The following is a 25,503-nucleotide window of genomic DNA, read 5'->3' on the forward strand; positions in this document are numbered from 1 at the left end:
GGAGGTGCCCCTACCAACTATCCCAGCTCATTAAATCACATGAGGATTGAATTCATCCTCTTCCTTTGTGGCCTGGTAAGGCAGTCCCATCAGGGGGAAGTGATAAAAAATCAGGCAACAGAGTCCAGGTGAGAGATAGCTGCCACTCCCCTCACTAATGGATGCATATGAAGCCTGAGCTGCCCATTGGCTGTGTATATGAAGAGGACCTAGGTCCAGTCCATGCATGATCCTTGGTTGGTATCCACAGGTCCAAGTGGGTTACATAGTAAAGGGAAGAGGGACTGCCTCTGACATAATCTGATTGGCCTGCTCTTTGATCACCTCCCCCTGAGGGGGGAGCAGCCTTACCAGGCCACAGAAGATGACAATGCAGCCACTCTTGAGGTGATCTGATAGACTAAGATCAGAAGGAAGGAGAAGAGGACCTCCCCTATCAGTGGACTTGGGGAGGGGCCTGCATGAGGAAGGGGAAGGGAGGGAGGGATCGGGAGGGGAGGAGGGAGGGGCTTATGGGGTAATACAAAATGAATAAAGTGTAATTAATAGTAAAAAAAAATAAAAAAAATAAAAGACAACTTGGGATGTCTAAATGAGAGGGAGAAAATTATTTTCATACTGTCATGGGGAGTGCATATCTCATTATAGCCCAGGATGTTTTGAACTCACAATTTATTTGCCTTAGTCTCTTTAGGGCTGATATACCATGTTCCCCCTATGCATTGCCTGTAACATAGTTGAACAAAATGGTTCGTGTCCTTATGAGCACATTTTGGTTAAAAAATGGCTTACAACAACAGTAAAGGAGAGGAAGAATATGCCAATTCATGTATATGGATAAAGATTTAAAAGCTATGTATTTCAAGTGTTCTATTTATATTTTAATTTAGGAAAGCTTAAAGGTCTTTTACCTTTGGGTGAATTCAACAGTGGGCATTCAATAAGCACAATGTGCTCAGATTGGTTTATTTACAAATAAACTGATAACACCAAGAATTCTTTCAAAATAACCCAAGGGTAAAAAGGCAAAGAATGCTCATATATAATTTTGGCAGGTGACCAGTAAGTGGGGTATCATTACAGAATTGTTCTGTTTATGTTTATAAAATTTTTATCAGACATTAGAAATTCCTATTTGTTTAAAGAAAAGGTTATAATCCCTCTGTGGTGATTTCTCTACTGTAGGTGGGAAAGCTCAGAAGACTCCAGGCAAATGTGTTAGGGCCTCTGTGATTGTTTTACCTTTCAAAATCTAGTTACACTTAAAAAAAAAAAGGCAAACCACTCGTTATTTTGTAAATAATGGTGAATGGAATGAATCATTGGATTTTCTATCATTTCCCAAGCTTTCTATAGAACCCATTTATCCATGTTTTGACCATACTTTCAAGTCAGGGTTAATGTGTACCCAATACAATACTAACTTCAAACCTAATGTTCTAATATGTTCTAAAATATGGGAAATGTGTCAAGTAGCTCTTGTGATGCAGAAACATGAGTGTTTAGAATCAGAACTAGTTTACAAAAAAGATGCAGAATATAGAGTATGTTTTTAGTTTATTAATTTATTTTGCAGGAAACTTTGACTTTCTGAATATGTACTGCTTGGAGGTACAGTGCATGCATAGCCTTTTAATATGCCTTTGTACAATTTCTCCTCAAAATAATGTCCTTCACAGCATACACAAAAATCTAAGAGATATGGTATATACAAGATTTAATTAATTTCTTGCAGCCTTAATGAAGAAACTGATCAATTCTTTTACAATTGAGAAAGAAACATGGACAATGGGTGTTGTTATAAATAACTCAGAACTGTTCAGTCTCAAAGCAACTTTTTATGGCTTTAGAAACTAAAATTGACTCATCATTCTGTTATCTTGGAATGCCCAAGCCATGCACAATTTTACATGTACTAAATATTTGGGGATGCAAAATAATACAGAAAAAAATCTGGTGACTCTGAAACATCATCAGAATTAACTTTCACAACAGGGAAATACTGTCAATTCTTTCAAAAGAAGATACAGTAGTGGTGCAACACAGACAGTGCCCAATTCTAAGTTTTTAAAGTAACATTTCAATTGTCATTTCCCTTTCTCTACAGATATACAGACACATACTGCAACACAGAGTCATTCAAGGTCTAACAGTGGTACATTATTAAAATAATTCAATTTGTAATCTTGAAAGGACATCTTCACATTCCAGGATACATCACTGATATTTCTAAAAGACAGTTCTATGCCTCATATTCTTTCTCTTCATACTCTCAGAAATACATAAAACAATTACTTTTTAAAAGACTATATAAAATTGAGTTGCTACAGAGTTGGATATGAACCCCTAGATAACTGTGACAAATGACAAAATTTAAGGAAACATTGATTTCTTTTATATTTAGAAAGTACTAAAATTGAGACCAGCTCCTTAAAAATTAAACTGCATATCACACTTCCCATTTCTTCCTGGGAAATAAACAAATTAGCAATACTTTCCTCCACCATCATTAATCTTCTCTAAAAACTACATATTTGTACAATGTATTTCTTTTGTTTCTTTAATATTCCCTGCCTCTATCTTCTCTCAAACTACATCCGTATCAATCCAAAACATTTAAAAATGCTTAGAAGTTTGTGGCTCCTCTATTTCCACTTTAAACTTTAAGAACTCCAAAATTTAGTGGGGGGGGGTGTGTGTGTGTGGCGGTAATGTTCTTTTAACACATGGAAACATGCTTTCTAAAAATCCAGCTTACAGAAATAGTGAAATGTAAAATGTAGAGTCAGGTCTGTGTTACCAGATACATCAAACTAGTATTTTAAGAAAGGAAGCCTCTTACATGAAATAAGAGTGCACCAACTAATCCAAAGGGCATGGACACCTAAGCAGCAGGCATCACCCAAGTTCTACCCTACCATTATATGGCAACCACTTGCTTATGTACAATAATCTGACCAGGAGAACATTCTGGGAAAAATGAAAACACTTGGAAGGTTCAATGAATTCTTACTCGAACTGGTAATAGCTAAGGAACAGTCTATATATGGGACTTCAGTGTCAAGCTATTTTGTTTACTTTTAGGAATTGAGTACAGCCTATGTGGGCATATGAAACTTGTGAACTAAAACCTAACTGTACAAAACTTCCTTAAAGTTCCTCTGATGTCTCATACCTACCTTCCATACCAAGCCAATCAACCGTTGCCTCATTTTTTCTGGCAGGTGAAAGAAATGATTGACTATCACCAAAGGACTGAAACGGTAACAGCTTATTGACCTTGGTGTATATTCATGCAATAGTTTTAGTATCATCTACATGGTTTTAATAAAGCATCATACTTTTCACACATGCTACTTTTATTTTCAACTGACAAGTACCATATTGGTATTTCAGCATTTTACTACAAAAACTTGTATATCTTTTAGGTAGATATACCAAGTAAGGTGTATGTTCCCCCTGATTTGTTTTGTAACAGCAAGTGAAGTGCTTTATCACTAAGAGAGACAAGAATTCACACAAAGGCAAGGGCACCTTAAAGAACAGTAGGACTGCTAGACTGGTACTGGGGACTGACAAGAGACCCGTGTCACAAGCATTTCAACCTTTCTAAGTCCATAGTTTTGAGCCTGTCTGCTTTTCTACCATTATTATTTTCACAGTTTTGCCACAGTTGTGTGACAGATATTTACCAGTAATTACATAATCATGCTCTTCATGAGACAAATGGATGTATTTTGGGGCATTCACCACATATGGAGGCTATATGCAATGTGTAAGATTATGATTCTAATAGAAAACTACAATGAGTTATTCCTTTGGTTTCAAAATGCTATTGAGTGCAGCTTGTTTTTCCAGGTCTGCAGACATTACTGCTAAATGACAAGAGTGACAGTACAAAGTGCCTGTGTATATAGGAGGTGGGGACAAACCTGGTATTCCTAAGGTTATGACCTCAGGTAAAATCCTTCAGGACATAATAAACCTACCAACTTTATTGCTGTCTATGTTCACCTAAAATGGGGAGAAATTCCAAAATTCAATTCTAAGCCAAGAAGGAAATTTAAGGCAGAAACCTACTTGAATATACTATTATTATTTTTCTCATGATACATCACAGCAAGAGGCTTGATATATTATCTTTTTCAGTGTATTCACACTGCATTCTGTTTCTTAAGTAGTGCTTTAGTATTCCCTGAACTGTCAGATTTCAGTATGATCTGTCTGTTCAACTAAAAAAAAAAAAAATTCAACCCCCTATATACATCATTCTTTCGATGGTATTTTTTTTTCTTTCCCTACTTAAGAGCACCTTGTGTATGCTAGGCTACTGAACTTCCACTGAGCTGTATCCCCAGCCCAACCATATTTATTGAGTAGTCTTATCTTGCTCTTCCAAAGATGCAACTTCAATTTCCCTCTCATTGGCTGGTTAACACATGTGCAAATAAATAGCTCATATTGACTTTTTCAGCTAAATTAGAACTATGGTACAAAGTATCTTCTGTGCTGTAAACATCATGTATTCATCACAAACCAGAAGTGGGAGGCCCTATATACTGCAAGCATTTCTTAAGAACCACAGCTGAGCTTAGGATTTCCAATGGGATTTGGAATGGACTTGCATTTGGCATACATTCACTGTGCTACTGCAAAGCACGGATTTATGAGAATGTAATTTTGTAAAACCATACTTAATTACTTTTAAAATCAATAACCTAAGAAAGTATACAATAATCTATGTGGCATAAGTAGGTCTTAGTTACCAGTGTCAATGTAGCTTGATGAACCACTGTTCAAGCAAAAGAGATATTACTACCTCTGATTGTACTTTTCTCACAAAGGGCATGATATGCCTAATTCCTGACTACTACAAATCACATTTTAAAGTATCCTGTTTGCATATGAATGTGTTTGAAATTATCCCCGAAAAAAGCAGCAATTACAAATAAATTCATTATTTTGCAAAAGGAAAATAAAACATATCCTGGGTGCTTTTTCCTGTCCATCTCTTCACAGGAAGCAGCAGGAAGAGGCACAGGAAGCCTTGGTTTCCAGAGAGCTGTGACCATGTAAGTCTGCTCTGGAATTCACAGTTTGTCTGCATAAACTGTAACATGTCCTACCATAATTCAAATTTCACCTTTAAAAAGTAAGAACCATTCAGCAGTAACTTTAACAACTGGGATTCCACAGAAGAGCCCTTAAGTTCTTTGTGTACATTCTTTCAGGAATGAATCCTTTCCCAGTTTCAAGTATCCCCTTCTACCTCTCACTCTGTAATGAGTTAAGAAAGGAAAAGAGAAAGACCTCCCCATTTTCCCTTTTGTAAGCCCAGTGGCCAGAGTGCCATTCCTCCTCCTCCCCCAGGGCAATCAAGAAACGAAAAGGCTGGGCAGATGAACACAACCCCAAGGTTTCCTTTTCTTTCAGTGAGTGCTCAAAGTTTCACTTTCAACCTGGTACCAATTCTTCTGAACTCAAGTGTACCGCGGCATCTCACACTGTTCACAGCGATTCAGTGCAGGGTGGTTGAGAAAGGTACAGCTGTCACAATTCCACGGAGCTCCTTCATAATCCTCATCTCGGGGTTGTGTCCGAGGACTCTGTTTGCAGCCACTTAAATGTTCTGAGGAAAGAGGGGGTTCAAGACAAAGGACAGTAGATCAAGCTCTTTTCCCAAGCATCACCCAAAATGACCAAAACTGAAATGACAACTGCCACAAAAACAAAAAATAACTTCCTACCTTACCCACTGAGTAAGCTAATTAGTAACCACACTACTGGAAAATGTAACTGCACAGAAGCTAGATACATGTTCTACTTTGTCCTAAACACACTGACTTTTATGCTCTATGACGAGGATATGGAGAAGTTCAGAATAGATGGCCTTTCTAGTTCATTACCCATAAACAGTGGATAATTAAGCTGTATTCCAGCCAAATGAAAAAAAAGTATTTGATAGCATACTCAGCGTACTGTCTTCCCTATTACTTTCCTCTCTGCAAGTACTGTCCACGGAAGAGTAAATGACTGACAAAATGGAGAGCCTTTTCCAATCTGACATTTGCTTCCAGGAATACACAGGTATGTTTTGTATTAATGCTTCATCAATGGCAGATAAAATGGAAAAAAAAAGTTGTTTCAAGGATAGTAAAAAAGGAGCAAGACTACGGCTATTTATAAAGCCTTTATGATTCATTTTATATAAATGATTCTTTTGTTCTCAGGATTATTCCTCTTTAAAAAAAATGGTCATATAGTACTTTTTAAAAAATGCCTCCCTATATCTGGCAATATCAAGTACCAGAAACTTAGGGTTGATCTTTAGGATTTCACAAAAATTAAAACCTGTATTTCTGTTAAGTCTTAATTCTCTCTGGCCTTAGGCTCAAAAGGTTTGTGCTCCCAGAGTTCCTCTGATAATTTTTTCTATTAAGAAGGTCACAAGCAAAGCACACTATCAACAGAACAAAATGACAGTCTACACACTGGGAAAAGATCTTCACCAACCCTATATGTGACAGAGGGCTAAAATTCAGAATATAAAAAGAACTGAAAAAGTTAAAAAGCAACAAACCAAGTAATCCAATTAAAAAATGGAGTACAGAGCTAAACAGAGAATTCTCTATAGAGGACTATCAAATGGTAGAGAAACACTGAAAGAAATGCTCGACCTCCTTAGTCATCAGGGAGATCCAAATCAAAACAAGTCTGAGATTTCATCTTACACCCATCAGAATGGCTAAGATCAAAGAGTCAAGTGTCAGCACATGCTGAAGAGGATATGGTGTGGGAGTGTAAACTTGCACAACCACTTTGGAAATCAATCTAACCCTTTCTCAGATAGTTAGGAATAGTGCTTCCTCAAGTTGCAACTATGGGACGCAGGGGTGTGGTGGGTGGCTCCAAGACGGTGGCGACCAGTGTATACCATATCTGAGGGGCAGAGGATCTGAAACTCTGAAACTGGTAAGTGGACGGGCAGATGAAACCACAGTATAGACTTTGAGGCTTCCCAAGCTAGAGGAGACAACTTGTGAGCTGGGATAGATTGACTCCAGGCCTCCCAGGGACGTCTCTGGGTTCTAGGAGTGGTGAACTGTGGCCCTGCATTTTCGCTTGCCCAGGCTGCCAGTGCTTAGCCCCAGGTGAGGGGACTCTCTGCTCTAGTGGTCAAAAAGTGGACCCCTTCTGCTACCCTCCAGTGAGTGCTTAGCTCCAGGTATGGGGTCTCTCTGCTCTAGTAGCCAAACAGCATAACCTACCAACTACCCTGCAGGCCCAAATCTGTGAGTAGGGAACCGTAGGACCCCTGATTTCCAAATATGGCTCTTAGGGAGTGCATGCAGAGCCCCAAGACCTGGGATCCCTTTGCACCAGCAGTCAGACATCAAATCCCTACCACCCCATACTCCCACTGTGGACAACATCAGTATCCCTGGGACACTGTTCTCAACATTTAAGCCCTGTTCTATGGGTCTCCCAGTGTAGTCCAGGAAAACAATTCCTGGAACCAAGATGATGCAGCCCAATAGATCTGAGTGCCTGGAGAACAGTACAATAGGCCTTTGGGACACTGAGACATTCAGGGCTCCTGCGCATGTGCCAGCATACCCCACCTGCTTTCACGTTCCACCCTTCCAGGCACGTGGCCAAGTCCTTCAAGGAATGCTTCCATGCACACTCCCATGCTTTTGCACATGCGCCTACAACCTTCCTTCTTTAGCTACAACTGAAATACCAATAGCCACTCTCAAACCAGTGAACCTTTCTCATCTTCCTGAAGAATACTGCGGACTCCAGAAACAGGAGGACCGAGGTTGCAGTACAGCATCCAGAAACGAACAGCTAAGGCTATGGAAAATCATATGGCTAGAGGAAGGCATAAGAACACATCCAACCAAAATCAGGACGTCATGGCTTCACCAACAAGTCCAAATATCAACAGATATTTTAATTTATCGGAAACACAGGAAAATGATCTTAAATCTATGCTTATCCAGTTATTAGAGGCACATAAAGAGGAAATTAACTAATCTCTCAAAGAAACACAGGCAAATATAGTCAAACAAATAGAGGCATATACAGAGGCATGTAAAGAGGAAAGAAAAATCGAGGACATCATGGACAGACAGGAATCCAAATACAAACAAATGAAGGATATGGTGTAAGATATGAAAATGGAATTAGAATCAATAAAGAAAACACACACCGAGAAATTCCTGGAGATGGAAAACCTAACAAAGATATTGGGAACCACAGAGGTAAGCATCACCAACAGAAGACAAAATCTGGAGGAGAGAATCTCAGGCGCCAAAGATACAGTTGAATAAATCAGACCATCTCTCAAAAAATCAGAAAAGGTCTAGACACAAAACATCCAAGAAATCAAAGACACCATGAAAAGACAAAACCTAAGAATAGTAGGAATAGACAAAAAAGAAGATGTCATGCTCCAGGGTCCAGAAAATATTTTCAAGAAAATCATAGAAGAAAATTTTCCCAACTTAAAGAGATGCCCTTAAATATACAAGAGGCCTACAGAACACCAAATAGACAAGACCTGAAAAGAAACACATGTCACATAATAGCCAAAACAGTAAATCTACAGAACAAAGAAAAAATATTAAAAGGAACAAGGGGAAAAGGCCAAGTAACATATAAAAGTAGATCTATCAGAATCACACCAGACTTCTCAACAGAAACTATGAAAGCCAAAAGGTCTTGGGAAGATCTCACACAGACATTAAGAGACCACAGATGCCAACCCAAAGTTCTATACTCTGCAAAAAATTTTAAACAATATAGATGGAGAAAACAAAATATTCCATGACAAAACTAAACTTAATATCTACACAGCAACCCAGCCCAGCAGAAGATAGTAGAAGGAAAACTCCTATCCAATGAAATCAACTACACCCAAGAAAACAAAGGATATAGATAACTCCACAAAAATAACATAAGAGAAAACAAGCACACAAACACACTATCACCAACTCTACAATAAAAGGAACTAATATTTATTAATCATGATTATCTATCAACATCAATGGACGCAACTAAAAAAAAAAGGACACAGTCTAACAGAATGGTTGCAGAAACAGGATACAACATTCAGCTGTATCCAAGAAACACATCTCTGCAACAAAGATAGACACTACCTTAGGGTAAAGGACTGAAAAAAAGGTTTTCCAAGCAAACAACAAGAAAACAAGCTGGAGTAGCCATCATAATATCTAATAAAATAGACTTTCAAACAAAATTAATCAAAGAAGATGAAGAGAGACACTTCATTCTCATCAAAGGAATAATCTACCATGAGGACATCACAATCCTGAATATTATGCCCCAAATACAAGAGCACTTGCATTGTAAATGAAACGTTATTAAAGCTTAAATCACACATCAACCAAAAACCTTAATAGTAGGAAACTTTAACACTCCACTCTCACCAAGGGACAGATAATCAAGGCAGAAGCTAAATATGGAAATAATGACACATACAGAGGTCCTAAGTCAAATGGACCTAAGAGATGTCTACAGAACTTTTCACGCAAACTCAAGAGTATAACTTCTTCTCAGCAGCTCATGGAACCTTCTCCAAATTTGACCATGTAGTCAGGCACAAAACAAGCTTCAACATACACAAGAAGATTGAAATAAACCCTTGTATCCTATCAGACTACCATGGCCTAAAACTAGACCTCAACGATATCAGAAATTAAAAAAAAAAAAGCCTATAAATGAATGGAAACTAAAGAACTCTCTACTTAATGATAGCTGGGTCAGAGAAGAAATAAAAAAAATAAAAGGAATTAGAGACTTTCTAAAATTCAATGAAAATTAAGACACAACTTACTCAAACTTATGGGACACAAAGAAAGCAGTACTAAGAGGAAAGTTCATAGTATTAAGTGCCTTCAAAAAGAAGTTTGAGACATCTCATACAAGCAACTTAAAGGCACACCTGAAAGCCCTAGGAAAAAAAGACATGCCCAAGAAGAGTAGATGGTTGGAAATAATCAAACTCAGGGCTGAAATCAATAAATTAGAAATAAAGAAAACAATTCAAAGAATCAATGATAGCAAGAGCTGGTTCTTTGAGAAAATTAACAAGATAGACAAATCCTTAGTCAAACTACCTAGAAGGCAGAAACTATCCAAATCAGCAAAATCAGAAAGGAAAATGGGGAAATAATGATATCACTGAGGAAATTCAAAGAATCATTAGGTCTTACTTCAATGTAATCTACCATCAATGTAATCTACCATATAAACAAACTGAAGGAGAAAAACAAAACAACAACAACAACAAAAAACCCCACACATGATAATCTCCTCAGATGCCAAAAAAAGCATTTGACAAAATCCAACACCCATTCATGTTTAAAGTCTTGGAGAGATCAGGGATACAATACATATACCTAAACATAGTAAAGGCAATATACAGCAAGCCTATAGCCAACATCAAACTCAATGGAGAGAAACTTAAATCAATCCCACTAAAATCAGGGACAAGGCAAGGCTGCCCACTCTCTCCTTATCTCTTCAACATAGTTCTTAAAATCCAAGCTAGAGCAATAAGAAAACTAAAGGAGATCAAGGGGATACAAATCAGAAATGAAGAAGTCAAAGTATCACTATTTGCACATGATATGATGGTATACATAAGTGACCTCAAAAATTCTACCAGAGAACTCCAGCACTTTACCTTCAGCAAAATGGCTGGACACAAAATTTACTCAAAAAATCAGAAGCCCTCCTGTATACAAAGGACAAATGGGCTGAGAAAGAAATTAAGGAAACAACACCCCTCACAATAGCCACAAATAACATAAAGTACCTTGGTGTGACTCTACCAAGAAAGTGAAAGATGTATATGAAAACAACCTCAAGTCTGTGAAGAAAGAAACTGAAGACTATATCAGAAGATGGAAAGATATCTCATGTTCGTGGATCAGAAGGATTAACCATCCTTCCAAAAACAATCTACAGATTCAATGCAATTCCCATCAAAATACCAACACAATTGTTTACAGAACTTGAAAGAACAATTCTCAATTTCATGTGGAAAAACAAAAAAAAACTCAGAATTACTAAAACAGTCCTGTAGAATAACAGATTTTCAGGAGGTATCTCCATTCCTGATCTCACGCTATACATATAGAGGAACAGTAATAAAAACTGCATAGTACTGGCATAGAAACAGAATGGTGGATCAATGGAATCAAACTGAAAATCCAGAAATAAATCCAAACACCTGCGGATTCTTGATTTTTGACAAAGAAGCCAAAACTATACAGTGCAAAAGAGACAGCATTTTCAATAAATGGTGCTGGTCTAACTGGATATGTACATGTAGAAAAATGCAAATAGGCCCATATTTATCACCATGCACAAAATTAAAGAACCAGATACACTAATTTTGTTGAAAGAGCCTTGAACTTGTTGGCACAGGAGACAACTTCCTGAACAGAACACCAAAATCACAGGCTCTAAGATCAACAATTAATAAATGGGACCTCATGAAACTGAAAAGGTCTGTAAAGCAAAGGACACTGTTTTCGACACAAAATGTCAGCCTACAGATTGGGAAAAGATCTTCACCAACCTTACATCTGACAGAGGGCTAATATCCAGAAAATATGAAGAACTGAAGAAGTTAAAAAGCAACAAATCAAGTAATCGAAATAAAAAATAAGGTACAGATAGATGTAGCCTGTGGCAGCTCAGTCTCCAAATGGGCTCCTTAGTAAGAGGAAGAGGGGTTGTTTCAGGCATAAACTCAGTGGCTGGCTCTTTGATCACCTCTCCCTGAGGGGGGCAGCCTTAGCAGGCCACAGAGTAAGACTACGAAAGACAGTCCTGACGAGATCTGACAGGCTAGGGTCAGATGGAAGGGGAGGAGGTCCTCCCCTATCAGTGGACTGGGGAAGGGGCATGGGAGAAAATGAGAGAGGGAGGGGTGGCGGGATTGGGAGGGGATGAGGTTGGGGCTACAGCTGGGATACAAAGTGAATATGCTGTAATAAATGAAAATAATTATTAAAAAAAAACCTTAAAAGGGGGTACAAAGCTAAAGAGAGAATTCTCAACAGAGGAATATCGAATGGCAGAAAAATACTTAAAGAAATGCTCAATGTCCTTAGTCATCAGGGAAATGCAAATCAAAATGTCCCTAAGATTCCACCTCACACCCATCAGAATGACTAACATCAAAAACTCAAGGGATGACGCATGCTGGAGAAGATGTGGAGAAAGGGAAACCCTCCTCCATTGCTGGTGGGAATATAAATTTGTACAACCACTTTGGAAATAAATCTGGAGATTTCTCATAAAAATTAGGAAATGTTACCTCAATATCCAGCTATACCATCCTAGCCATATACTCAAAAGATGCCCCACCATCAATAAGGACATTTGCCCAACTATGTTCATAGAAGCTTTATTTGTAATAGCCAGAATATGGAAACAACCTAAACATTCCTCAGTGGAGGAATGGATACAGAAAGTTTGGTACATTTACACAGTGGAATACTACTCAGCAATTAAAATCAAGAAATCATGAAATTTCCAGATGGAACTAGAAAAGATCATCCTGAGTGAGGTAACCCAGAAGCAGAGAGATGCGCATGATATATACTCACTTATAAGTGGATATTAGACATATATTATAGGATAAACATGCTAAAATCTATAGTCCTAAAGAAGCTCAACAACAAGGAGGAACTTAGGGAGGATGTTTAATTCTCATTCAGAAGGGCAAAAAGAATAGACACCAGAAGCAGTTCAAGAGAGGGAACAGAATGGGAGCCAACCTCAGATATCCTCTGAAAGACTCCACCCAGCAGGGGATTGAAGCAGATGCAAAGACTCACTGCTAAACTCTGGACATAGCACAGGAAATCTTATGGAAAAAAGGAGTGATAGAAGGACCCAGAAGGACAGGAGCTCCAGAAGGAGACCAACAAACCAACAAAATCTGGGCCCAGGGGATCCTGCAGCGACTGATGCAGCAACCAAGGGCCATGCAGAAAGAGGACCTAGATGGCTAGCTCAGATGTAACCCCATAAGTAGCTCAGTGTCCAAGTGGGTTCCCTTGAATGGGGAACAGGGGCAGTCTTTGACATGAACTCAGTTGCCTAACCTTGGATCACTTCTCTCTGGGGGAATGACCTTACCAGGCCACAGAAGAAGAGGATCCAGGCAGGCCTGATGCGCCCTATATAGGCGATAGGCTAGAGTCAGGTAGTAGGGAATGAGGTCTCCCCTCTTTCAGTGTACTAGGGCAGTGGGAGAGGAGACAGGAGGGGAGTGAGGGTGAGACCAGGAGGAGATGAGGGAGGGGGCTACAGTCTGGATACAAAGTGAATAAATTATATTAAAAAAGTAAATCATTTCTTTTAAAAAGAAGGGTTACTGGATAGAAGGCTATAGAGCTGATAGATTTGCCCTAGAAGTTGAAGGCAATATAAGGAGGCTCAGAGTACCCATTTAGAGAACACTAAAAACCCTTCATATTAAGTGGCAATAAAATTAAAATTTGAGGTAACATTTAATATCCATTTAGAAAGGCCTGGAAATGAAGACTTCATGAGGCTTTGTCAGTTACTATGGACTAAGCTTACTTTTCATGGAAAATCAACTAGGTAATTTTTAGTTTATCACATTATCTATCTTTGTGACTCTATGAGATCAAATAAATGTGTTTAAACCTTGAATTCTGTCCTTTGAGAAGACTCTAAGCCTTGATCAGAATGGTGATCTTATGTTAGGTAAGTTCACTGGACTCTTCACAAACAGGAGCTGGACATGTTTCAGTTGACACCTTTAGCTGTTTCACTAGTTATAAACTACTTCTATAGATTTTTTCTTTATAGACAGGTTACACAATTCCCAATTTTACTCTTAGGACAGCTGACTTTTTATCCCATGAATAATATTACAGAGTAGAAAACTCTTAGTTGTTATATTCTTTTTATGCCAATTCCAAATGTAGTCTTGGAAAATAGTTTCTAGAACTATGTAAATAAATAAAAAGCCTCTTTGAAACTCATAAACCCAGTCTACTTGGTGACTCTCTAACCTGTTAAGTATCATGCTGACTTAATCTGAACCATGAATCACTACAAGGTAACTGACAGAAAAAAAAATTATTTGTGGTTCTAAAGAATCTATACAACTTTTTTTCAGAGTGAAGCACTATTTTAGAGTCTTTAATTTGATTTGCGTGAACAATCTTCTTTACAGTATATTAAAAAGTATTTTGGATCTGTTGCTCTCCTTATGAAGCTCCTGTCCTCTCCAGGTCTTACCATCTCCCCCTTCTTTCATAAGATTCCTTGCACTCCGCCCAAAGTTTGGCAATGAGTCTCAGCATCTGCTCTGATACCCTGCATAGTAGAGCCTTTTAGAGCCCTTTGTGGTAGGCTCCTGTCTTGTTCCCTGTTTTCTCCCTCTTCTGATGTCCATCCTCTTTGCCTTTCTGAATGGGGATTGAGCAACTTAGCCAGAGTCCTACTTGTTGATTAGTTTCTTTAGGTGTACAGATTTTAACCAAAAAATCTGGGCACAGGGGTCTTTTCTGAGACAGATACTCCAACCAAGGACCATTCGTGGAGATAACCTAGAACCCCTGCACAGATGTAACCCATGGCAGTTCAGGGTCCAAGTGGGTTCCCAAGCGGGAACAGGGACTGTCTCTGATATAAACTGATTGGCCTGCTCTTTGATCACCTGCTCCCCCTGATGAGATCTGATAGACTAGGATCAGAAGGAAGAGGAGGACCTTCCCTATCAGTCAGTGGATATGGGGAAGGACATGGGTGGAAAAGGGGGAAGGAGGGTGGGATTGGGAGGGGAGGAGGGAGGGAACTACAGGGGGGATATAACGTGAATAAACTGTAATTAATAAAAATAAAAAAGAAAAAACATATTTTGAAGACTACCTTGTAGAAAGTCTTTTTTCTTTATTATTATTATTATTATTATTATTATTATCATTTATTACAATTTATTCAATTTGTATCCCAGCTGTGGACCCCTCTGTCCCCTCTGTCATCTCTTCCCAATCTTTCCTATTCTCCCCCTATGCCCCTCCCCTAGTCCACGGATAGGGGAGGTCTTCCTCTCCCTCCAGCTGACCCTAGCTTATCAAGTCTCATCAGGACTGGCTGCACTATCTTCCTCTGTAGCCTGGCAAGGTTGCACCCCCCAGAGTGAAGTGATCAGAAAGCCTGTGACTGAGTTCATGCGAGAGACTAGGGACTCCACTTGGATACTGAGTCTGCGGGCTACATCTGAGCCAGGGTTTTAGGTTGTCTCCCATCCAAGGTCCTTGGTTGGGCTCTGAAGTCTCTGCAGGGCTTCCAAGGCCGGCTTTTTTTTTGTCTTTGTTGGTCTCCTTTTGAAGCTCCTGTCCCCTCCAGGTCTTTCTATCTCCTCCTTTCATAAAATTTCATGTTCTCTGCCCAAAGACTGGCTATGAATCTCAGCTTCTACACTGATACCTCGATCAGTAGAGTCTTTCAGAGGCCCTCTGTGGTAGGCTCCTATCCTGGTCCCTGTGTTCTCCTGCTTCCAATGTTTATCACATTTGTCCTTTGAATGAGGATAGAGCATCTTCCCTAGTGACTTCCTTGATGTTTAGCTTCTTTAGGAGTATCAATTTTAGTATATTTATCCTATATTATATGGATAATATCCACTGAACCCTCCTCCATTGCTGGTGGGAATGTAAACTTGTACAACCACTTTGGAAATCAATCTGGTACTTTTTCAGACAATTAGGAATTGTGCTTCCCCAAGTCCAGCTATACCACTCCTAGGCATATATCCAAAAGATGCTCAAGTATACAAGGACATTTGCTCAACCATGTTAGTAGCAGCTCTATTCGTAATAGCCAGAAGCTGGAAACAAACAATGGAGGAATGGATATAGAAATTGTTGTACGTTTACACAATGGAATAGTACTCACTTATTAAAAACAAGGAAATCATGAAATTTGCAGGCAAATGGTGAGAATAAGAAAAGATCATCTTGAGCGAGGTAACCCAAACCCAGAAAGACACACATGGTATATATTCACTCACAAGAAAGTATTTTTTAAAAAAGAGTATGTAGAAGTAAGAACTAAAGAGGACAATGGTGAGTGTGACCAATGGACATGTATAAAACCCACTATTTTGTACAACATACACTAAAAACTGTATAATGAAATGAAGTAGGTTTCTAATTATATAAATCTCTATTTTCATAAAACTAAAATGCCACACAAATACTTTAGTCAATATTGCTTGTATACAGAAGACAAATTGCTCAAAATCATGCAATTAAAAATAGTAAATAAAAAATAGTAAATAGAAAGGTTTTCAACAGTAAATGAAAAAATTACTTTCCTAACATATTCTAATGGCAAAAGAAAAAAATAAACAAGGTGCTTCCATGTATATTATTTCTTCTTACAATGTTATCTTTTCATTTGTAAATTAAAGATGACTTAGTGTATGTCATGTGGAATATATATATATTCCAATATAAACATATATTAATATTTTTAAAGACCGGCTTTCAATTGGATGGCAGCATATAAAGCTGAAGAAAAATTAGACATTTGTTTGCAAAGTTTATCAAGGAGTTGGGGGGGCCCAGATGGAGGCGCCAGGAGAACACTGCTTCTGAGGAGCGGGACAACATTTCCTGTACGGTGACCAAGAGACTGAACTCTGGGCCCTAAAACAACAGCGATCGTGTTTCCCAGGTGAGAGGAAACAGCCACGGTGTGGGAATCAGTCGGGACCACTTTCAGGCCACACAGCCAGAACCCAGAAGAGATCCCGGGTCAGGCAGGCACTAGGTCCCCAGACCAGAGCCACAAGCCTGCGTTTCCCGATCACCTTCACAGGCTGATTGATAGGCACAAAAAACACGAGAGACTGGGAGTCCTAGTCGCGAGAAAATCCCACAGGGAAGGAAGGAAACGGGACTGGCCACGCGTCACCCAGTTTTTCCCTGGAAAAGATCTCGCAGACCAGCGGGTACGAGCCACCATCACTGAACTGGGCTCCAGCAGCAAGCGCCAGCCAGCATGGAGAGGGGCTACGCGCCCAGCTCTCTAGCACAGATGGAGCTGTGCACCCTAGTGCAACAGAGACTGGGAGTCCCTGCTGGGAGAGGCCCCCACAGGGAGGGAAGGAAACAGTACTGACTTGGGCCACCCAGGCTTTGCCTGAGGAAAGTCTCTTGCAGACCAGCAGGTACGAGCCACCATCACTGAACCAGGCTCAAACTGCCAGCTCTGAAAGAGGCTGCGCTCCCAGCTCTCTGCCACAGACAAAGCTGCACGCCCCAGTGCAACAGAATCTGGGAATCCCTGTCGGGAGAGGGACCCACAGGAAATGAAGGAAACAGTGCTGACTTGGGCCACCCAGGCTTTGCCTGGGAAATGACTCCCAGACCTGTGGTTACGAGCCACCATCACTGATCTTGCCCCAAGCCGGAAGCACAGAGAGTTGTTGGGCACCCAGGTCCCGCAGACTAGCAGGCGGGCACCAGCTCAGAGACTTGCTTTGTACCACTTATTCCTCACAGACAGAACTGTGCGTTCCAGGACCCAGAGACATGGAGTCACTGTCTGGAGAAATCCTCACAGGGAAACAAGCAAAGGGGACGGACTTAGACAACCTAGTATATCCCCAGAAAAGGTCCTGCAGACTGGCCAAATCCAGGGACTTGTTGTGCACCAGATAGTCTGCTGTTACCAGGAGACCAGTACTCACCCGCCACAGATTACTACTTGGGTACTGGGGCACAGAGCCCCAACTTCAGACCTACCAAAGCCTGGGATCCCAGAGATCAACCCCCAGATACTGCTCCAAGGGGCAACCAGTTATCCCTAACAAACCCAACCAAACCATGGGACACACAGGTTATAGCAGCAGATCACTAAATTCACAGCAAGAAACAGGACAGCTATCTTCAGGACTTCTCCCAGTGAGAGGAGAGCCCTTTCGACTAACAAGGACCACAGTTACCATTCAAGTGTCTATGCCTGAGGTGAGCAGCGGCAACTCCTGAAAAATACCAGCCATCCAGTGACTATACCCAAAAAGCTGAGGAGGCTTCCTTCAGGAAAACCCATCTTCCTGCCAAAGAGATTCTCTCCACCACAGGATTCCAGGAACCACCAGCAACTAACTCCAAACACCTAAGATAACCCAATGGGTAGAGGTCAGTGTAAAAGTTCAACTAACAAAAGCCAGAGCAAAACAGCATCTCCAGAACCCAGTTATCCAGGGGCAAGTAGCCCTAGACACCCCAGCATAATTGAAATTCAAGAAGATGACCTAACATCTATGATCCTGAAGAGGATAACAGAGGAAACAAATAAAATGCATAAAGATAGAGGAAGATAAAAACAAACAGATTGTGGCCATCCGAAAAGAAATAGAAGAAGTTGCAGCCAAACAGTTTGTGGCCTTTAGAGAGGAAATGCTTAAATCACTGAATATAATAAAAGAAACAGAGGATTGTTCAAACAAACAGCTGAAGGAATTGATGGAAAAACAGGAAAATACAGTCAGACAGGTGAAGGAAATCAACAAAACGGCTCAAGATCTGAAGATAGAATTGGAAAAATTAAAGAAAACACAAATGGAGGAAATTGTGGAGAGAAAGAACTTAGGGAAAAAAACAGGAACTACAGGGGTAAGCATAACCAATAGACTACAAGAGATGGAAGAAAGAATCTCAGGTGTGGAAGATACAATGGAAGAAATAGATGTGTCTGTCAAAGAAAATGTTAAATCTAAAAAATTCCTGACACACACCATCCAAGAAATTTAATACAACATAAAAAGACAAAATTAAGAATAACAGGAGTAGAGGAAAAAGAAGACTCCCTGCTCCAAGAACCAGAAATAATTTTCAACAAAATCATTGAAGAAAATTTCCCCAACATAAAAGAGAGGCCAATAAGAATACAAGAGGCCTACAGAACACCCAATAAATTAGACCAGAAAAGAAAATCCTCCCGCCACATAATAATCAAAAGAGTAAGTATACAGAACAAAGAAAAAATACTAAAAGCTGTAAGAGAAAAGGCCAAGTAACATATAATGGCAAACCCATTAAAATCACACCTGACTTTTCAACAGAGACTATGAAAGCCAGAAGGGCCTGGACAGATATCATATAGACCCTAAGAGAACACAGATGTCAGCACAGGCTACTATACCCAGCAAAAGTCTCAGTCCTCATAGACGGAGAAAACAAGATATTCAATGACAAAAAAAAAATTTCAACAATACCTATATATAAATCCAACATTACAGAAGACACTAGAGGGGAAAATACAACCCAAGAAAACTAGCTACTTTCAAGAAAACACAGGAAAAAATTAATCTCACTACAATAAAACAACAAGCAACCAAGCACAAAACCTTATGACCACAGCCAACATCAAAATCAAAAGATCTAACAGCCACTGGTCATTAATGTCTCTCAACATCAATGGACTCAATTCTCCACTAAAAAGACACAGACTAATAGAATGGATGCTTAAACAAACCCCAGCAATCTGTTGCATACAAGAAACACACCTAAGTCACAAAGATAGACATTGCCTGAAGGTAAAGGGTTGGAAGACGGCTTTCCAAGCAAATGGACCCAAGAAACAAGCAGGAGTAGCTATTCTAATATCTGATAAAATAGACTTTCAACCAACATTAATAAAAAGAGATGGGGAAGGACACTTCATACTCATCAAGGGAAAATTCCACCAAGAAGACATCACAATCCTGAACATCTATGCCCCAAATACAAGGGCACCCACATTTGTAAAAGAAACATTGATAAAACTTAAACCACAAATAGACCCCCACACATTAATAGTGGGAGACTTCAACATCCCACTCTCAACAAAGGACAGGTCAACAAGACAGAAATTAAAGAAAAAACAATGTCTCTAACAGAGGTCATGAATCAAATGGACCTAACAGACATTTACAGAACTTTACACCCAAACACAAAAGAATTTACCTTCTTCTCAGCACCTCATGAAACCTTCTCCAAAATAGACCATATAGTTGGTCACAAAGCAAGCTTCAACAGATACAAGAAGATTGAAATAATCCCTCGTATCCTGTCTGATCACCATGGAATAAAGCTGGACCTCAACAGCAACAGAAGTAGCAAAAAGCTGACACACACATGGAAACTGAACAACTTGCTACTAAATGACAGCTGGGTTAGGGAAGAAATAAAGAAAGAAATTAAAGTCTCCCTAGAACTCAATGAAAATGAAGACACAACATACCAAAACTTGTGGGACACAATGAAAGCAGTACTAAGAGGAAAGTTCACAGCACTAACTGCCTTCAAGAAGAAATTTGAGACGGCTCATTCAAGCAACTTAATGGCTCACTTAAAAACCATAGAAAAAAGAAGTAGACACACCAGAAAGGAGTAGACGGTTGGAAATAATCAAACTCAGGGCTGAAATCAATCAATTAGAAACTAAAACAATTCAAAGAATCAATGAAACCAAAAGCTGGTTCTTTGAGAAAATCACCAAGATAGACAAACCCTTACCCAAGCTAACTAAAAGACAGAGAGACACCATCCAAATAAAAAAAAAAAAAAATCAAAAATGAAAAGGGGGACATAACTACAGACACTGAGGAAATCCAAAAACTCATTAGGACTTATTTCCAAAGTCTATATGCCACAAAATTTGAAAATCTAAATGAAATGGACAATTTTCTTGATCGATTCGACTTACCAAATCTGAATCAGGACGAGGGAAATCAAATAAATAGTCCTATATCCCGCAAGGAAATAGAGGCCGTCATTGAAAGTCTCCCATCCAAAAAAAAAAACCCAGGACCAGATGGTTTCAGTGCAGAATTCTACCAGACCTTCAAAGAAGAGCTAACTCCAGTTCTCTTGAAACTATTCCACAAAATAGAAACAGAAGAAACATTACCAAACTCATTCTATGAAGCCAAAGTCACCTTGGTACCTAAACCACACAAAGACCCAACAAAGAAAGAGAATTTCAGGCCAATCTCCATTATGAACATTGATGGAAATATACTCAACAAAATACTTCCAAACCGAATACAAGAACACATCAAAGATATCATCCACTATGACCAAGTAGGCTTCATCCCAGGTATGCAGGGATGGTTCAATATACGGAAATCCATCAATGTGATCCACCATATTAACAAACTGAAAGAAAAAAAAACATACAATAATCTCCCTAGATGCTGAAAAAGCATTTGACAAAATCCAACATCCATTCATGTTTAAAGTATTGGAGAGATCAGGTATACAAGGCACATATCTAAACATAGTAAAGGCAATATACAGCAAGCCTATAGCCAATATCAAACTGAATGGACAGAAACTTAATGCAATCCCACTGAAATCAGGGATAAGACAAGGCTGCCCACTCTGTCCATATCTCTTTAACATAGTTCTGGAAGTCCTTGCTAGAGCAACAAGACAGTTGAAGGAGATCAAGGTGATACTAATTGAAGAGGAAGAAGTCAAATTATCACTATTTGCAGATGACATTGTAGTATACGTGAGTGACCCCAAAAACTCTACCAGGGAACTCCTACAGCTGATAAACACCTTCAGCAAAGTGGCCAGATACAAAATTAACTCAAAAAAAAAAAATCAGTAGCCCTCCTGTATACAAAAGACAAAAGGGCTGAGAAAGAAATTAGGGAAACAACACCCTTTACAATAGCCACAAATGACATAAAGTACCTTGGACTAACCCTAACCAAGCAAGTCAAAGACTTGTATGAAAAAAATTTCAAGTCTCTGAAGAAAGAATTAGAAGAATCTACAGATTCAATGCAATTCCCATCAAATTAACAACACAATTCTTTACAGAACTGGAAAAATTCTCAACTTCATATGGAATAACAAGAAACCCAGAATTGCTAAAACAATCCTCTGCAATAAAAGATCTTCTGGAGGTATCTCCATCTCTCATCTCAAGCTGTACTCTAGAGCAACAGTTATAAAAACTGCATGGTACTGGCATAGAAACAGAATGGTGGATCAATGGAATTGAACAGACGACCCAGAAATAAACCCACACACTTATGGACACCTGATCTTTGACAAAGATGCCAAAAACATACAATGGAAAAAAGATAGCATCTTCAACAAATGGTGTTGGTCTAAGTGGATGTCTACATGTAGAAAACTGCAAATAGATCCATACTTCTCACCCTGCACAAAACTAAAGTCCAAGTGGATCAAAGATCTCAACATAAATCCAGACACATTAAATCGGTTAGAAGAAAAAGTGGGGAATACCCTAGAACTCATTGGTACAGGAGACAACTTCCTGACCAGAACACCAACAGCACAGGCTCTAAGAGCAACAATCAATAAATGGGACCTCATGAAACTGAAAAGCTTCTGTAAAGCAAAGGACAACGTCATCAAAACAAAGAGACTGCCTACAGATTGGGAAAGAATCTTCACCAACCCTTTATCTGACAGAAGACTAATATCCAGTATATATAAAGAACTAAAGAAGCTGAAAAACAGCAAACCAAGTAATCCAATTAAAAAATGGGGAACAGAGCTAAACAGAGAACTCTCTGTAGAGGAATATCAAATGGCAGAGAAACACTTAAAGAAATGCTCATCCTCATTAGCCATTAGGGAAATGCAAATCAAAACGACCCTGAGATTTCACCTCACACCCATCAGAATGGCCAAGATGAAAAACTCAAGTGATAACACATGCTGGAGAGGATGTGGAGAAAGGGGAGCCTCCTCCACTGCTGGTGGGAATGTACACTTGTACAACCACTCTGGCAATCAATCTGGCACTTTCTCAGACAACTAGGAATAGCGCTTCCTGACGATCCAGCCATACCCCTCCTAGGCATATATCCAAAAGAGGCTCAAGTACACAAAAAGGACATTTGCTCAACCATGTTTGTAGCAGCTTTAGTTGACATAGCCAGAAACTGGAAACAACCCAGATGCCCCTCAACTGAAGAATGGATACAGAAATTGTGGTACATCTACACAATGGAGTATTACTCAGCAATGAAAAATAAGGAAATCATGAAATTTGCAGGTAAATGGTGGGACCTGGAAAGGATCATCCTGAGTGAGCTGTTCCAGAAGCAGAAAGACACACATGGTATATACTCACTCATATAGACATATAACATAGGCTAAACCTACTAAAATCTGTACATCTAAAGAAAGTAAGCAAGAGAGAGGACCCTGACTAAAACACTCAATCCCCATCCTGAAAGGAAAAGAGGATGGACATCAGAAGAAGAAGAAAATAGGAAACAACCTAGGAACCTGCCACAGAGGGCTTCTGAAAGGCTCTGCCCTGCAGACTATCAAAGCAGATGCTGAGACTGGCAGTTTAGTGTCCAAGTGGGTTACATAGTAATGGGAAGAGGGGCTGCCTCTGACATAATCTGATTGGCCTGCTCTTTGATCACCTCCCCCTGAGGGGGGAGCAGCCTTATCAGGCCATAGAAGATGACAATGCAGCCTCTCCTGATGTGATCTGGTAGACTAAGATCAGATGGAAGAAGAAGAGGACCTCCCTTATCAGTGGACTTGGGGAGGGGCATGCGTGAAGAAGGGGGAGAGAGGGTGGGATTGGGAAGGGAGGAGGGAGGTGTTTACAGGGAGATACAAAGTGAATAAAGTGTAATTAATAAAATAAAAAAGTTGGAAACATTAAAAAAAAAGAAATTATTTCCTTAATGCTATTGACTCAGAAATGAAACACTTCGTATATGTACAGATTTTAACTTGTTGTAAATACATGAATACGACTTTAAGTTTTATTATGATCGCTTCTCTACATAGTAAATACAAAACAATTCATTAGAACTGACCTTTGCTTTTAGATACTTTTGTTTCACAGAGTCAAATTTTTTTTTTTTTTACATTGAGAAGTTAAAAACCAGTATCTCTAGTCTCTCTCCTCTAACTACCCCCGGACAAGTAAATTTAAAAGTGTTTAAAACATGAAAAAAAAAGAAAAGCTTATTAAATATAGAAATTAATCATACTGACTTAATTTGTACTATGAATCACTATTTGAAAAGTATTTTGCCTTGCTCTCTTTATACTATAACTAGAGAGCTGGCCTTTCCAATAAGCTGTGCATAGGTGGCTACTGAACATGTAAAATGTAGCTACTACAAATGAAGATTTCCATATAAAGCATGCAGAAATTAAGAAAAAAAAATGTTTTGAAACAATTTTAGCAAGTGCCAAGGATCTACTATAACATTTTGCATTATGCATTTGAACTGTAATTTTCAAAGATAGATCTAGTTCTAGTTATTGTAACTTGTATATGCCGACACACTCCAGAGACACAGGTACAAACCATCTGTAGCTGCTGCCTGGGACTCATGGACATCTGCTTGTACTTTGGACGTCACACTAATTCTTCGGGCTTTTCTCTCAATTGTACAGGGGTCTGAGGAGTCTGTATAAGAAAAACAAAGGTAGTGAGGGGACGAACTCATTCTTCAGCAAGAATGAAGCTCACAAGGACTGTCCTTGCTACCTATTCAGCTGAGGGAATTTTCCTTTCCTATAGCTTCATATGGCTTTTCATTTGTCTCTTAGATTAAATGTTAAACATATGAAATAGGGTAATGTTTTGTTTTTAAGTGAGCGGTACTGCAAGCCAATTTTCACTAATTTTAGAAATACTTTCAGAAAAATTATGCTGGGTATGGTGGTGCACATCTGTAAACCTAGCAGCTAGCATAACATATAGTTATGATAAAACCATCTTCAAAAGGAAAAAAGGTACTTGACAGAAAAAAAATCTGACTTCAAACTGAAAAGCTTTTCATAAATCCATGATTAAAGGTTTAAAATCACTTGGCAAATAATAGTATGATTTTATACTCTAACCAATAATACACATGATATATTTTAAGCTCATCTCAACTAAATTTTTAAAGTAGAAATTCATTCATAAGGATTGATAGGACTTTACATGTCAAGCATAAATTCCTTGGGACAGGAAAGATAGTAGGATCACACATATATCTACATAATCAATGTACCAATTGAGCATTTGATAAATATTTAAGAAATTACTTAAAATTGGACTTATTACAACTATGAAGTTTCCTTTGCAATAATAAATCAGTGATGGAACAGAGCACTTTACATGTATTATTTTCTTTTGTGGGAATGGGTATATAACATCTTTATGGGTAAGGTTTTAGAATCAGGCTTTGCTAACTTCATTAAAAAAGATGAAATACAACAATGAACTCTAAGATAAATTTAGCTTTGGATACAATGGAGCATAGGTTCATCAATTTTAACAGATACTTTTCTGGAAAATGTAGCTAACAAGGGGGTGGGTGTGATGCATTTGGAAGGTTAGCGAAACAAAAGGAAGCAGTTTTTCCTTTAAAAATTATTTAATATTGTTTTCTATCCGTTTTAAATGTTTGAA

At 39.0% G+C, this 25,503-nt stretch overlaps 1 protein-coding gene across 7 annotated transcripts in view; it reads right to left on the minus strand.

Moving 5' to 3' along the window:
- Positions 1–1,540: 1,540 nt before the first annotated feature.
- The window catches only part of Tab3 (TGF-beta activated kinase 1 (MAP3K7) binding protein 3), an 80,008-nt gene continuing 56,045 nt past the window's right edge, over positions 1,541–25,503 (minus strand). For all 7 annotated transcript variants that reach the window (XM_060376758.1, XM_021627813.2, XM_021627812.2 and 4 more), the window contains 2 exons: positions 24,409–24,510; positions 1,541–5,629 (listed from right to left, as the gene is read on the minus strand). In XM_060376758.1, the coding sequence (XP_060232741.1) occupies positions 5,481–5,629; positions 24,409–24,510 (251 nt within the window). In that variant the 3' untranslated portion in view covers positions 1,541–5,480. The remainder of the gene's footprint in view (positions 5,630–24,408; positions 24,511–25,503) is intronic.

Source organism: Meriones unguiculatus (genome assembly GCF_030254825.1).
Source record: "Meriones unguiculatus strain TT.TT164.6M chromosome X unlocalized genomic scaffold, Bangor_MerUng_6.1 ChrX_unordered_Scaffold_30, whole genome shotgun sequence".
Taxonomy (NCBI): domain Eukaryota; kingdom Metazoa; phylum Chordata; class Mammalia; order Rodentia; family Muridae; genus Meriones; species Meriones unguiculatus.